The sequence below is a fragment of the Dermochelys coriacea genome, chromosome 6, assembly GCF_009764565.3.
Source record: "Dermochelys coriacea isolate rDerCor1 chromosome 6, rDerCor1.pri.v4, whole genome shotgun sequence".
Taxonomy (NCBI): Eukaryota; Metazoa; Chordata; order Testudines; family Dermochelyidae; genus Dermochelys; species Dermochelys coriacea.
This window is the reverse complement of record NC_050073.1, coordinates 240,708-255,292: the sequence shown is the minus strand read 5'-3', so window position 1 is coordinate 255,292 and position 14,585 is coordinate 240,708. Positions and strand designations below refer to the sequence as shown.

Sequence of the window (14,585 nt, the reverse complement as noted above, 5' to 3'; positions counted from 1 at the left end):
TGCACCCCAGGGGGATCCCATCACAGTTGGTGCACAGCTAGTTGAAAGACTATACTCAAAGGGTGATTATCAATGGCCTGTTGTCAGATGGGGAGGGCACGTCTAGTGAGGTCCTTCAGGTATAAGTCCTGGGTCTGGGACTAATTGATATTTTAATTAATGATTTGGGTAATTATGCTTATAAAATTTGCAGGTGACATCAAGGTGGGAGGAGTTGCAAACACTCTGGAGGACGGGTTTAGAATTCAAACTGACCTTGCCAGATGAGAAAACTGGTCTGAAATCAACAAGATGAAATTCAATAAAGACAACAGCAAAGTGCTTCTCTCAGGAAAGAAAAATCAAACGCACTGCTACAAAATGGGGAATCACTGGCTGGTGGTGCTACTGCTGAAGCAGATCTGCAGGTTAGAGTGGAACAGTAGATGACAATGTGATGCAGTTGTGGGAAAGGCGGCTCTCCGGCTGGGGTGTTAGCAGCGGCGCTGTACGTAAGACATGGGCAGTAGCTGTCCCACGCGCAATGGGCAGGCCCCAGCTGGAGTGCTGGGTGCAGCTCTGGGCACCGGGCATTAGCCAAGCTGGGGACAAAGTGAGGAGTCCAGAGGAGAGCAACAAAATTGATCCAAGGGTCCGAAACCCTGACCTGACAAAAAGAACTGGGCATCTTTAGTCCAGGGAAGAGAAGACGGGGGGGGGAACGGACACTCTTCAACTAAGCTGAGGGCTGTTGGAAAGAGGACGGTGATCAATTGTTCTCTACGTCCACGGAAGGTAGGACAAGAAGAAATGGGCTGAATCAATCTGCAGCCAGGGACACTAAGGTTAGATATTAGGAAATGCTTTCTAACTCTAAGGCTGTTTAATAGGCATCCAAGCGTGGTGGTGGAGTCCCCGTCGTTGGAGGCTACTAAGAACAGGTTGGACAAACATCTGTCCAGGCTGGTCTAGGTTTACCTGGTCCTGCCGCAGTGCAGGTAGCTGGACTTGATTGCCTCTCTGGGTCCCTTCCAATCCTGTGATTCTATAATCACCCCAAGGGCCATGGAACCTGCTGAAGATTCCTAATGTCTGTGCTAACAAGCTGTGTTCTACGCTGTGTTCCCAACGACTAATAACCCACCTGTGTTCCCCTGGCTGAGAGTCACTGCAGGCTGGAGATCGGGGGGTATTGCTCCCTCTGGGGGTAGAGGCTCCAGGGGGCCAGAGCGAGGGGACTCCCTGAGGGGGCCCACGGCAGAGGCACGCGTGCTGGAGGCTCAGAGAGGTGCGGTTCCAGGAGGTGCTGGAGCCCAGGGCTTAACCCCGGAGAGAGAGTGGACCCCCGAGAAGGGCTGTCACACTGAAGGGGGTTCCCCCCAGGGATCGGACAGAGCTGAGAGAGACCACAGGGCCTGGAAGTGCATGACACCGGTAGATATGCACGGGGGATGGGACGGCAAATAGAAGAGTTTGACTAGTTAGCCATGCCATGGTTCAGGTGGCAGACGGGCGCAGGGGACAGGATGGCAGGGAGGATGTTTGGCTAGTTAGCTGTGCCATGGTTCTGTCTCTCGCTGGCATGTCCTGGTGCTGCCCCAGTCATACTTCCCTGTAGCTGGGCACTCGGGTACTCTCATGGTAACAGACCCCTTGGGTTCTCCTGGGGCATTGGCCCCATTCACAGGTTTCGCAAAAAGAAAAGGAGTACTTGTGGCACCTTAGAGACTAACAAATTTATTAGAGCATAAGCTTTCATGAGCTACAGCTCACTTCATCGGATGCAGCTGTAGCTCACGAAAGCTTATGCTCTAATAAATTTGTTAGTCTCTAAGGTGCCGCAAGTCCTCCTGATCTTTTTGCGAATACAGACTAACACGGATGCTACTATGAAACCATTCACAGGTTTGTGACCCTACATACCAACAGGAGGTGCCCCCCTCTCTCCAGCTGCCCCGCTGCCCCCATTGCTTCTGTCTGACAGCTGTCACTTCCAGCAGCCATGGAACCTTCCCACCCCCAATGTACCATCACCCCAAGGGCCATGGAACCTTCCGCTCCCCAAAATTCCATCACCCCAAGGGCCATGGAACCTTCCCATCCCCAACATTCCATCACCCCATATGGCCATGGAACCTTCCTTCTGCGTATTAAAGGGACTCCTCCCACAGGCAGCATTTCCTGCCTTGTAACCCAGCATCCCCCCATTCGAGGAGTCGGGATTGCTGACCCTTTTCATGGGGGTGCAGGGTAAGGGCCCCTCACAACCTGCTGGGAATTTAACTACCATAGCACGACCCAGTAAGACACCTCCACGGAGTGCAGAGAGACAGTTTATTGCTATGATCCGGGCACTGGCCAGCCATTTGTGTGGGGCCAGAGTGAGGGGGGAACCACCATTCCAGCCACACTCAGGAGTGAGGGGCCAGAGAAAGACCCTGTGGGGCTGAATCTAAGGGTTTGCATGAAAGCGACAGAGGGAGATACAGAGGCGTCCTGTGTCTGCCGCACAGGAAGGGGGATGGGCAGCTTTTATTGAGACTCAGATCTTGGGGAGTAGGGATGCTGCTGAGACCTCGCTGGGGAGACAGGACTGACAGACGCAGGGATGGACCCATCAGCAATTCAGCCGGGGGCCCCGGTGAGAACGAGGCGAGATGCATAGGCAGCTCCATGGGCCGCGCTCACTGGGTTCCTCTTCTCTATCCGCTCAGCAAGGACGGCCCCTCCTGTCTCTCTGCTGCTTCCTCTGGCTGCACCCCACGGTGATCTCCAGCATCGGGGGGTCCAGATCCACTCCCGCACCTGTGCTGGCTACAATGAGAGACTTGGAGTCCGGGGCAGAGGGGGACACGGTCACCGGCAGCGCTGGGTGGGCAGAGCTCTGGCAGGTCCTTCAGACCAGTTACCCCACAGGGGAGATGCAGCCGCGGGGAAGCGTCTCCCTCCCCAAGGACTTGGCTTCCTGCCGTGAGCTCGTGCCACCAGACTGAGGGCTGGTGTCCCAGCAGGGCCGTGCCAGTACTGACGCTGTGCTTGCTGGTAGGGGGCCTCTGCCCTTAGCCCTTACCTGCCCACGTCTCCTCCCAGAGCTGTAACAGCTCCAGCCCCCCAGCACCATGGCCAGCAGGAGAGTCCCTCGCAGCGTCCACAGCAGGATCCTCAGCCCCGGCTCCAGGAGGCCGCACTGCTCCTCCAACCCTGGCAAAGGGAGCAGGTGAGAGAGAGACGCCCTCACCTCTTCCCCTCCCTGCTCCTGCCATGGTCCCTGTGACCTGCTGCCTAGCCAGGGAGCTGAGCCAAGCTCCCTGGGGACATGCCTGCTAACGGGAGCCCAGTGGGTGTTACCCCCGGCATCAGAACGGGGGCCGGAGGAGGTCATGATAGGGTATATGCACCATCCTGGCTCTGAAAGGGTTAATGTGGCCGGAGCGGCCCGTTACCCACCTGGCTGCACCTGGCAGAGGGCTGGCCCAGCTGAAGCTGAGTTCGAGGGGAGAGGGGCCGGGTCCTATGGAGGCAGGAAGTGTGGAGTAGAAGGGGCTGCAGGAGGAACCCTGCCCTTGTCTGGGATTTGAGAGTTTGGGGGCGGCTCTGGGCTCCTCTCCCGAGTAGCGAAGTCGATACGATAAGAGACCAGGAGGCCCATGGAGCAGCGGCTGGGGGAATAAGCCCCAGTGGGGAGGTAAAGGCAGGATCTGGCCCTCCAGGGAGGGAGGGTCCAATGGAGGAACGGGCTGTGGGGGAAGGTCCAGCCCCAGGAGGGCAGAGGTTGGTTTGTGTTTTGGGGGGTTACTGGGCACTGTGGGGCTCTGAGCAGGCCTGGGTTCCCCTGCCAGCCCCTATAGGGTGATGTGGGGTCCTGAGCAGGCCTGGGTTCCTCTGCCAGCCCCTGAAGGGTGCATGGAGCAGGGGATGAGAGTGAGCGAGCACCCACAGAGCAGGATGTCAGGTCCAGAGCCCCCGAGTCAGCCCGAACAAATTGTCAGGACATTGGGCAGTTACTCGTTGGCCTTTGATTACGCTGGCAGGGGTGGCAGTAAAACGTGAATAGGCCGGAGAGCAGGGTCAGGAGAAGAGAGACCGCGGCAGAGCCAGAGTGACGGCTGGCAGGGGGCACTGGCCGAGGAGAGCCCGATAAGCCACGTCCAGCCATGCGGGGGGCACCCCAGCCATGAGTCGATTATTTACAGGGGAGCACAGAGACCCCGACGGGATCCGGCAGGGGGAAATCACGGGGGTCAGTGACTCTAACTCTGCACATGGGCATGGGGGGGGGGAAGGATGGTTCTGACCTGGGGTGCTCCTGATGGGGGCGGGGAGGGAAAGATAGTGCAGGGGAGATCCAGGAGTAATGGGGTGAAATGACACAAGGGGGTTCTGGTTGGAGCATAGATTTAACCCTGGTGCTGGGGGGGGTCTCATGAGGCAGGGGGATCCCCTTTCCATGGTAAGTGCCGGGAGCCCCAGAGCTGGGGAGTTTGTGAGCTGGGGATCCCCACCCCAAAGGAAAGTCTGGGAGCCCCAGGGCTGGGGGACAGGCCGTGGGGGATCCTCCTGCCCTGGACGGCGCAGACGGGCTGAGACCTCACCCCTGAAGGCGATCCGGAAGTCGGTCTGGCGGGACTGGTTCAGCAGGGGGTGCCATGCCCGGCAGGATAAGAGCGCCCCCAGATCCTGCTCCGTGGGGGTGAATCTGTAGACGGTCACCAGGCTGAAGGTCTCGTCCCGGTGCCCCCGGCGCACGGCAGAGATGAAGGAGGCGTTTAGCTCCCGCCCGTCCCGGAGCCAGGACACTGCGATGTGCTGGGGGTAAAACCCCCGCACGCAGCACACCAGGACGCTGTCCTCCTCCCTCTGCACCACGGGGCTGGGCACCTCGACCCGCGGCAGCGCTGGGGGAGACAGAGACGGGGAGTCCAGAGAGCTGGGCAGGGGAAGCTCTGCAGGGAGAGGGGGTCGCAGGGGAAGCAGCTGGGGTGGAAGGTCCCAGCTGCACCAGCTGGGAAAGGCTCTCCAGGTGCCCAGTGCCCCCTGCGGTGTCCGTCCCTGCTCCCCGTCCAGGGCAGCCTGGGGCATCGGCTCCGTCCCAGGCTTTCCCACCAGCCAGCACTGGCAGCCCCAAACCCACCCCATCCCCTCCACAAAGGCCCCCCGGCTCATCCGCCCCCCGAGCGCCTCACTTGACTCCCCCTGGAGAATGCGGCTCTGAAACCATCCTGGGGCCGTGGCCAAGCTCGTCAGTGGCCCAGTGACGCAGCCCTGCCTGGCCAGGAGCATGGGCATGACTCTACCTGCCACCCGTAAGCGGACGCTGCCCTCTCCACGCTGCCCCCCGTAGTGCACAGAGCAGCGGTTGGGGCCCTGGTCGGCCAGCGTGACGCGGCGCAGGAGGAGCGAAGCGTTGCCCCTGGGCAGCTCTGGGGCAAAGAGCTCTGCCCCCTTCCTCGTGGTGATCGCGATGCTGTCCAGCTCCATCAGTGCCTGGCCCTGGAAGTACCAGGTCACCGCAGCTGCCTGTCCCCCTTGCCTGCCCCACATGGGGCCGTGGGGAAGCTGCATGTCAGGAGCACGTCGGAGCCCAGGAGCGCCATCACCGGGGAGGGGTCGGTGGAGATGGGGAAAGCGCCGGCTGTGGAGGAAGCACAACACAGATCCAGGGTCGGGGGGGGAAGGGCCCATTTCCCATTCCCCCCACAGCCCACCAGCCCCCTGCCCTGGAGCCGGGTGGGAGCTGGCGCTCCCAAGAATGGAAAGGCCCCATGTGCTATTCCCACCCCCACTGCCTCCCGAGCCAGCCAGTCCCCACCCTGGGGCTGGATCAGAGCTGGTACCCCCCAGGGGTAGGATTGCCATTTTCTAATCACAGAAAATTGAAGGTCCCTGCCCCGCCCCCTGCCCTGTCACTTCTCTGAGGCCCCGCTCCCGACCCACCCCTTCTCTGAGGCCCCACCTCACTCCGCCCTACCCCTTCTCTGAGGCCCCCACCTCCGCTCACTTCATCCCCCTTTCCTCCGTCGCTCGCTGTCCCCCACCCTCATTCACTTTCACTGGCTGGGGCAGGGGGTTGGGATGTGGGAGGGGGCTCTGGGCTGGGGCAGGGGGTTGGAGTGTGTGAGGGGGCTCTGGGCTGGGGCAGGGGCAGGGGGTCGGTGTGTGGGAGGGAGCTCCCGGCTGGGGCAGGGGGTCGGTATGTGGGAGGGAGCTCCCGGCTGGGGCAGGAGGTTGGGATGTGGGAGGGAGCTCTTGGCTGGGGCAGGGGGTTGGGGTGTGTGGGAGGGGGCTCCAGGCTGGGGCAGGTGGTTGGGGTGTGTGGGAGGGGGCTCCAGGCTGGGGCAGGTGGTTGGGGTGTGTGGGAGGCGGCTCTGGGCTGGGGCAGGGGGTTGGGGTTTGGGCTTCAGGCAGCGCTGACCTCAGGCAGCTCCTGGCAAGCATTGTCACGTCCCACCGGCTCCTAGGCAGAGATGCAGCCAGGAGGCTCCATGTGCTGCCCCTGCCCACAGGCGCCACCCCTGCAGCTCCCTACCTGGCTGCTTCCGGGAACCGCAGGGAGCCGGGTAGGGAGCCTGCCAGCCCCTCTGTGCTGCTGAGTGGAAAACCGGACGCCTGGCAACCTTACCTAGAGGGGAAAAGTTCTCGTATCCCATTTCTCCCCCAACCGCACCCCCGGCCCACCAGTCCCCACCATGGGGCTGGATCAGAGCTGCTGCCCCCTAGAGGGGAAGATCCCATGTCCCTGCAGCCCAGTGGCCCCCCCCATAGCTGGTCAGTTCATGCCCTGGAGCAGGTTATGTCAGTTCCCCTCTAGGCCTGTGGGCAGGAGGGGGAAACAGCCACAGGGTGTCAGGAGGCTGTGCCGGGGGGGGGAGAGGCTACGACAGCACCACACTGAACCCTGTCAAATTGGGACCCCCCCAGTTAGACCCCAGCTAAAACTCAATGCGGATCCAGGCACCAGCCTGTGGCTCTGGAGCGAGATCATGGGCCGGTCTGTGGCTGCCCAGCCCTGGGCTGCCCTAGTGTAGGGGCAGGAGGAGAGGGGCTGGAGGGGAGGGGCTCATACCACACCAAAACATCACACACTGCCCCTACCTGCCCTGATGCCCCCAGGGGGCAGCTCCAGGCTCCTGTTGGTCTCTGTGGGAGCCTTGACGCTCAGAGACGCTGCATTCGGGGCATGGAAACTGGCTGTCATTGGGCAGCCTGAAAAGCCCCCAAAGAAGGGCAGATCAGAGCACAGCTTGGGCTGAGAGACCCTCGACTGCAGGCCCCCTCACTGCTTCCCTTCCCCCCACTGTCCCCCTGCTCCCCAAACACTGCCCCCAGCCCCCCACTACCTCCCTGCTCCCCACACACTGCCTCCCCTGCCCTCACAATCCCCTATTCTCTGCCCCCCATTCATTTCTCGCTACCCCCTCACTGCCCCCTGCCCCCCACTCACTGCCTTCCCTACACCCCACAATCTCCTGTTCCCCGACCCCCACTTACTGCCCCCTCTCGCTACCCCCTCACTGCCTCCCCTGTCCCCTGTTCCCCGGCCTCCCACTCACTGCCTCCTCTACTCACCCCCATCCCCCTGTTCCTGGCCCTGCCCCCACTCACTGCCCCTCTGCTCCACGCCCCCTCCCCCACCGAATGGCGGCTTCCCCTGTTCCCTCCAGCGCCCATCCCAGCTCAGCCCAGACCTGTGCGGCTCTCTGGGTTCGAGCAGCGCCTGCAGTTCCCCTGGGCGGTCTCTGCTGCCAGAATCAGCCCCTCCCATCAAACCCCTGCCCCTTCTTCGGTCTCAGCGACCCCCCCACAGGTCAGGGCTCCCCCCAAACAGTCACTGGTTCAGCCCCGGCCCCACAGGGCAAACAGGTGCGGGGGGGGGGGCATTTCATCCCCCTGCCCCGTGGTCGCCCAGGGAGCCAGGTGGGTCCCAGCTCGTACACTCAGATCCAGGCTGCTGTGTGGGTCGGCCCGGTGCTGGGGCCAGAGACATGTCTGAGCGGCCAGACCCCAGGGCGTGGGGCAGCTGGAGGCTCCGTACTCACCGGCGCTCCCCAGCCACAGGAGCAGTCCGATCCGCAGGGCCATGGCTGCACTCAGCCACCCGTGCTCAGCGCCCGGGGGGGCTGTGTCAGTTTCACATCATACCTTGGAGGTGTAACAGGCGGTGCAGGGTGAATGTCTGGCTGGGCCTGTCTCTGCCGGGGGCTGAAAGCAGCCACAGAGCCGGGAGCAGCCCAGAGCTGCCTCTGACCAGCTATTTCAGTTCCTCCCCGGCCAGGGATCTGAAATAGCGGCTGGTTCTGCTTGGCTGTGAGGTAGGCGGTAGCGTGCGGACGATTCTCTCGGTCTGGGCTGGAGGCGCGCTGCTGCGTGCAGTTCATGGACAGCAGCACTGTGCCCTGAAATAACATTGCCGTGAGTATTCGAGGGCCCTGCTGCAGGGTCTGTGGCTGAGAGATTTGCTATTGAAACCACGCATGGCCTCAGCACTGGGCTGCAGGGTCTGAGCTGTCATTAGTACAAATGCCGTGAGCTCCTAGGGCTGTAGGAAGCCTTAATACGCAGCCAGAACGTACCTGGTCTGCGACACTGCCTGAGTCTGCAGCAAGTCTGCGACAATCGCTCTGCGAGGGGATCTGCCACCAGGGCAGCTTGTTCAGAGCCAATGTAAATCGTGGCACCAAGGCAGCCCTTGCAGGACGTCGGCCGGGCGCTCTTGTCCGGTACTTTGGGGGATTTCTCCTATGCAGTTTTGCAGAGCTCCTTGTAGTAGGAAGAGAGCCTGAGATATAAGCCTTTGTATCAGAGGCCTGGTGTGAGGCCTAAGCTAAAGTAGTGGCCAAGCTTTGCTGACATAAAGCAAAGTTGGCAAAAGTCAGGCTGTGAGCAAACGTCGGGGCTGATATTGTAGAAACCCACATTCCTGAGAAGTGCTAGGCAGAGTTCTCACGCAAATACATTTCAGAAGTGTGTTACCAGCACATCCTAGTATCAAGTGGTACCAGAACATCCCAGTATAAAGATGGTACAGACACATTCTCCAAGGATAACAGGAACACAGTGACCCCTTCTAAAAGATAAGGTCAGGATGACAGTACGTAATCAAGATGTTTGATCGAACCAACATGTACAAGGAGATGGGTGATAACTAGCCACATCAGGGGGCAGTAACTAACTATGTCAGGGGCAGTACTAACTTGTTTGTATCAGGGTATAAAGAGGTATCCCAAAGAGAGTATCTTTGTCCAGCTGAAGGGGGAATGGAAAGTCCTGCCATTCACTGAGCTGCATCCATTGTCATGGGCATACGTCTTAGTATCCTCGTAGAGTCTGCCAGGTGCTATTACCGTGCTTTGTCGACAACGAACCTGGCCTGGCACCTTAGTCCCTTAATAGATCTTGTGGTCATTGGGCAGTTCGCTTGAGATCTGCTGTGCTGACTGGCTGCACAGAGCTGGGGCATTACACAGGGAGAACACACACACGCAGCCAAACATCTAACCACACTCCTGTGGCAGACAACACCGCTGTCAGTGTGACAGCTGAATGGCTGAGCGGGGGCATTGGAGCAAGTCCCGTCTTCCTTTGCTTGTCGCGGTGCAGCTGGGGTGCTGCCAACAGACCCCTGCCAGGCATGTCCCTGGCGTTCCCCACTCGGGAACATCACTGGGCTCTTTCTGGGGCTGTCTGCACGCTGGTTTTTGTACCTGTGGTGAGTGCGTGTGGCAGCACCAGGTACTGGCTGCTAGCCCTAGCCATGTCCCCCCACAGGACGTGCAGCGCTTGCTGTTCTCTGCTGCCCACTGCTCCGCGTCAGGCTCTGCCTGTTCTGCCCCTGCCGGGGGGTCCTGCAGCACATCCACTGTCGGACGCTTCCCAGTTGTGTAGCGAGTGTTTGCTCCAGCAGGATTACGTCCCAGCTCTGAGTGCTGCAGCGGGGGCGCTCTGGCTCCGTTAGCGCCAGTGCCAGACGCCAGACAGTCTGTGGGGAGTTCGCAGCTTGGGGCAGCCTGGCTGCATATGGGCCTAGAGCCTCAGTGGCCTTTTGATCAGACGGATTGAAAATCCCCCTCTCATTTGTTACCTTTCTTCTAGGCACAAGGGATTTCTCCAGAGACCCGAGGAGGTGGGTCCGAGCTCCCCTCTGTCCCTCTCTGGCTGGACACGCCGACGTGTCAGGAAGTCGTCCTTGCCCATCTCATGCTGGGAGGGTGTTGTATGGATCCCCTGGGGCAGAGACCAGCTCCAGTCCCTAAGCACCGCTGAGCCCAGAGTCTCCTCAAAGGCCAGACGAAGAACTTCTCCTGACCCTGCAGCTCAGCGGCGGCTCCCAGCGCCTGCGGGACAGGCGGGCACGTCACACCCGGCCCAGGGGACACCGACTGACAGGACATAGGGACTCACTGAGCACCTGATTTATTCACCTGAGCAAGAGCCCCAGGGCCAGACTGGGGCAGTGTGACAGAGACGGTTGCCAGGAGGGGTGGCCCAGAGCCCTGGCCTCCCCCTGCCCAACCCCTGAGTGAGCAGCCCCCAGACCAGCAAGTCCAGGGAGCCTCAGTTACAATGGCCAGCTCCAGTCCAGGGCAGGGACCCATGTCAGACACAGGGAGATCAGGGTGTGTGAGTGATGGCTCCCTCTCCAGTCACACGCGGCACCGGCTGTCCTGTGCACACTCTCCCCAGCTCCCCCAGCAAGGTAATGGTGGCCACACGGCCTCCCTTGGCTGGCAGGCTGGTCCAGTGCTGGCTCTGGCCTCTCCTCTGAACTGCCTGCCTGGAGAGGCGCCTGCTGCGCCATCCCGTTTCCAGCAGCTCAGTACCGTCTGCATCACCCGTCACAGGGCAGCACCTGCTGATATGTCCGTGGCTAGGGCACTGGCCAGGGCTGGCGGTGCAGCCGAGGTGCCGGGTGCTGGACCCATGGCAGGAGGGACAGTCTCAGTTGTGGTGGCGGGTAGTGCGGTCAGGGCTGGAGGACCTGGCCCCGGCTGGAGCCTGCCGGCCAGGCTGTGTCTGTGGCAGAAGGCGGCATGGTCTGAGCTGTGGTGGGTGCGTGGGCCCAGGCCAGCCATTGGCAGTGCGGCCATAGGGCCTGGCCCTGAGCTGGGCGCTGGTGGCAGTTTTGGTCCTGGCAACTGCCTGAGTTTCACACAGCGGGTGGTGCTGGCTGGCGGGGCTCTGGCTGTGCTGGGTCAGTTCCTTGGCAGAACCGGAGCCTGCGGGGTCACCCTGGACCTGGCAGGGCTACAGGCTGCCCCCAGCCCTGGCTGGGATGAAGGGTTAGATCAGGCCCCAGCCCCACAAGCCTCTGCCCAGTTACCCTGTGGTTCCCAGCGCCCCAGGGGGGATGAGAGGCCCTGAGCCAGGGTGCAGATGCTGCAGGGTTGAAACACGGTATAAGGCTGGTCAATGCACACACCTGCTTCCCAGGGACAGGCCTGCGTCCCCCCAGCCCTGCTCCATGTGCTGCTCCAGCTGGTGAGGGTCCCCCAGAGCCTGGCCCCTGCTGGCCCCTCACAGATGCCCCTTCCCAGCATGTTACCAGTCACCCCCCACTGCCCATGGGAGCCAGGCCCTTCCCTGGGATCTCAGGGGGATCCTGCCCGGAGCAGCCAGGGCCACCCCTGTCCTGGGGACAGCGCTGGGCTCAGTGCCAGGGGTGGCACCGAGTGCGGAAAGCTGAAGAGCTCTGCAGGATGCATGAGGCCAGAGCGGATGTTACAGCCCAGGCCCCACCCAGGGTCCACAAGCAGTTCGGGGCTCGGGGTGGGGGAGTTGTGGGGGCAGAGGAAAAATGGAAACTGAATTGATCGTTGGGGGACGCCAGGCCAAGGCAGGGGGCAGGGTGCGTGGTTTGCAGGGGATGGGCCATGGGGGAGACAGGACTGTGGGCTTGTATGAGAATGGGGGTGAAAGTATTTTGGGGTGAGGACTGAGGGGAGCGGGTTAAAGTGGGATTGAAAGGGGGAAATGGAGGTAGATGGGGTGTGATATGGCCTGGGGTACAACGTGGACTTGGCAGTTGCTCTACCCCTTTAACTCTCTAGCCCAGGGCACCTTCCCATGGCTCTGCCAGTGACCAGCAGCCCCTCCAGGCCTGGCTCTCCCCCAGCCATTAGCCTGTGACGGCCCAGCTACACAGCTACACGCAGGCTCTGCCAGCCCCTCCTGCACGGTGTAGAGGGAGACACCCGCACATCCCCCAGCCCCTGCCTGGCCCCCCAGGAATGTGCATCTTGCACAGCTCCAGACTCCCCTGGATCAGTGTAAGCTCGTTAATTAGCCATCATACCATCAATAGGTACAAATATGCAACAGCGTTTGTAACCAGAGTAATTCCCCAAACTTCAGTCGCAACCACATTGGCTGAGATAAAACATTAAAATAACAATATTAACTACAGAAAGAGAGATGTTAAGGGCTTATAAATGGTATAAGCAGAGAAGTTCAGAATTGGTTACAAAAAGAAATAAAAGATAAAACCACAGTCTAATTTCTAAATTTTATCAAGCTGAGTCAAATTTGAAGCAATAAGGTTTCTCTTACCCAAAAACCTACAGCAGCCGGTGCTAACTGGAAAGCTTTTCCTGTTAGAACCCCCCAGTTCAAATGTTTCTTTGTCTTTCGAACAACCCTGTTGCCTTCAGTGAGGGGGTGGGGGAGGAGAGGTGAGGTGGTGATGCCATGTCCCTGAGTTTATACTTTTCTCCAGGTGGGCTGCCCAGCCACCATGTATGTCCCAGTTCAAGGCAACTGTACCTGTGTCCCCCATCATGGTCCAGCAACAGTACCCGCTCTTAGCAGTCACCTTTCTTGGGTGGGGATCTGCATGGCTCTCCCTCCTGACCAGCGTATTTCCAGGCTGTCCAGCACCCTGCCTACGCCGTGAGCTCCCCAGGAGAGTCAGACTGCCTGGCCACCAGCGGCTCTGCTTTGCTTTTCTCCTCAGAGACAGTAACCGGCACAGACCAGGTACCACCCAGCCCTTCTACGCCTGTCCCTTTATTCTGGAGGTAAAAGGATTTGAGAGAAAACATATTAAAACAACCAAAGTATCTACACGTGGGCTAATCAACTTACCAGGCATCACCCCTCCTCCCCACCTCCCCAAGGGGTCTGGTCTGCGTCAGTCCTTCCAGCCCTTTCCTAAGGTATGCTCAAGCCTAGAATAGCCAGTTTTATCCTACCTCTCTTCAGGGGGCTGGGGAAGTGGAGAGAGTGGGAAATCACCAGCAGGAAAACAAAGGAACCTTGCTTGTCACCATGAAAGGTTTTCCTCCTTTCCCCCCCCTGCTGCTGGTGATGGCTTATCTTAAGTGATCACTCTCCTTACAGTGTGTATGATAAACCCATTGTTTCATGTTCTCTGTGTGTGTGTATATAAATCTCTCCTCTGTTTTTTCCACCAAATGCATCCGATGAAGTGAGCTGTAGCTCACGAAAGCTTATGCTCTAATAAATTTGTTAGTCTCTAAGGTGCCACCGGTACTCCTTTTCTTTTTAAAGGAACCAGGGGTTTTTGATGGGATGTAAAAACTCAGGAGACTCACTGGGACAGGAATAGGCAGCTTTGAGCAGGAGAGAGGATGGGCATAGACCAGCTAGGGCCAGAGACGGCTAGTAGGGCTAGAGAAGACTCCAGGATTCAGAAGAAAAACCATCCCACATGCCCCCAGAGGACTCTGACTCCAGCTCAAGGAATGCTCCAGAGTGGTGAGGAAACTGAGGCAGGGAAACACATGTATGGTTTATTGCTTTGGTCTAGATCTGTGTTTCTCATGCTGCTAAGTATGGAGTGTGCAAATCTGTGTGCCTGGCTTTCACTATCGCTTGTCCCTTGGAGTGGGGACAGCTATCTGCTGGGTGTCCCCATGTGGCCAGGAGTCACACTGCATCTCCTGCCTCAGTTTCCGCCTCTTCAGGGCCCCTTTAAGAACTCACCCAGTTCAAATAGAAGTTCAAACAAGCCCCACCAGGGATCCCATTTATTTAGTCTTTCAGGCCTCTCAGCCCCAACCCCAGGTCAGTCTCTCCCCCAGCCGCCCAAAGTATTTGAAAAACAAAGCACAAACTCCTACAGTCTTTATACCCCTCTCAGCTGGGCCCAGCCCCCTCCTCCCCAAGGGTCTGTCTGCCAGACTCTGCCCCGCTTCTTGGCCAGGGTCTCTGCCAGGCACCCTGTCTGGAGAGCTTCCCCCCCAGCCCAAGGCAAGCCGCCCTGTTATGCTGCTTAAGAGGGAAACTGTAACCCCAGAGCGCCCACCCAGCGGGAGTTCTGGCGACGGCGTGTTTGAGATATGGGGGGAGGAAGTGAGGTTTGGGGGGTCATCACTGATCCCAGGGGCTAGGCAGCTAGAGCGCAGGGTCAGAGGTCTCAGGAGGGGGTACGAGGCAGAGGATCTGCACCCCACAAGTAGGCTTAGAGAGCCCAAGCCCTGGGCTGTGGCTGGACTCTGGTCAGACTCTGGAAGTTTAAAGCACATGGGGCCCAGGGAAGTGGGTCACCCACACAACAGCCAGGAAAGGTGCAGCCAGGAAGCGCTCTCACAGGCTGTGCGTGTGTGCAACACACCATGTTCAGTCCCCACCGACTGGGGTAACAACTTGCG

General features: G+C 59.6%; 1 protein-coding gene across 1 annotated transcript; it reads right to left on the bottom strand.

Moving 5' to 3' along the window:
• Positions 1 to 2,604: 2,604 nt before the first annotated feature.
• LOC122460542 (natural cytotoxicity triggering receptor 3 ligand 1-like) lies at positions 2,605 to 5,649 on the bottom strand. The gene is made up of 4 exons (XM_043516044.1): positions 5,274 to 5,649; positions 4,572 to 4,874; positions 3,050 to 3,180; positions 2,605 to 2,793 (listed from the first exon to the last, which is right to left on the bottom strand). Exons 1-4 carry the CDS (start codon positions 5,539 to 5,541, stop codon positions 2,605 to 2,607), a joined length of 891 nt encoding a protein of 296 aa, XP_043371979.1. The 5' UTR covers positions 5,542 to 5,649.
• Positions 5,650 to 14,585: the final 8,936 nt, after the last annotated feature.

Excerpts from the sequence above, each read along its gene's own strand:
- LOC122460542 (XM_043516044.1), bottom strand. The coding sequence starts at position 5,541 with ATGCAGCTTCCCCACGGCCCCATGTGGGGCAGGCAAGGGGGACAGGCA. Across the intron at positions 4,875-5,273 it reads CGTCCGCTTACGGGTGGCAG|CGCTGCCGCGGGTCGAGGTG; the intron begins GTAGAGTCATGC and ends TGTCTCCCCCAG. Across the intron at positions 2,794-3,049 it reads CTGGGAGGAGACGTGGGCAG|CCAGCACAGGTGCGGGAGTG; the intron begins GTAAGGGCTAAG and ends CTCTCATTGTAG.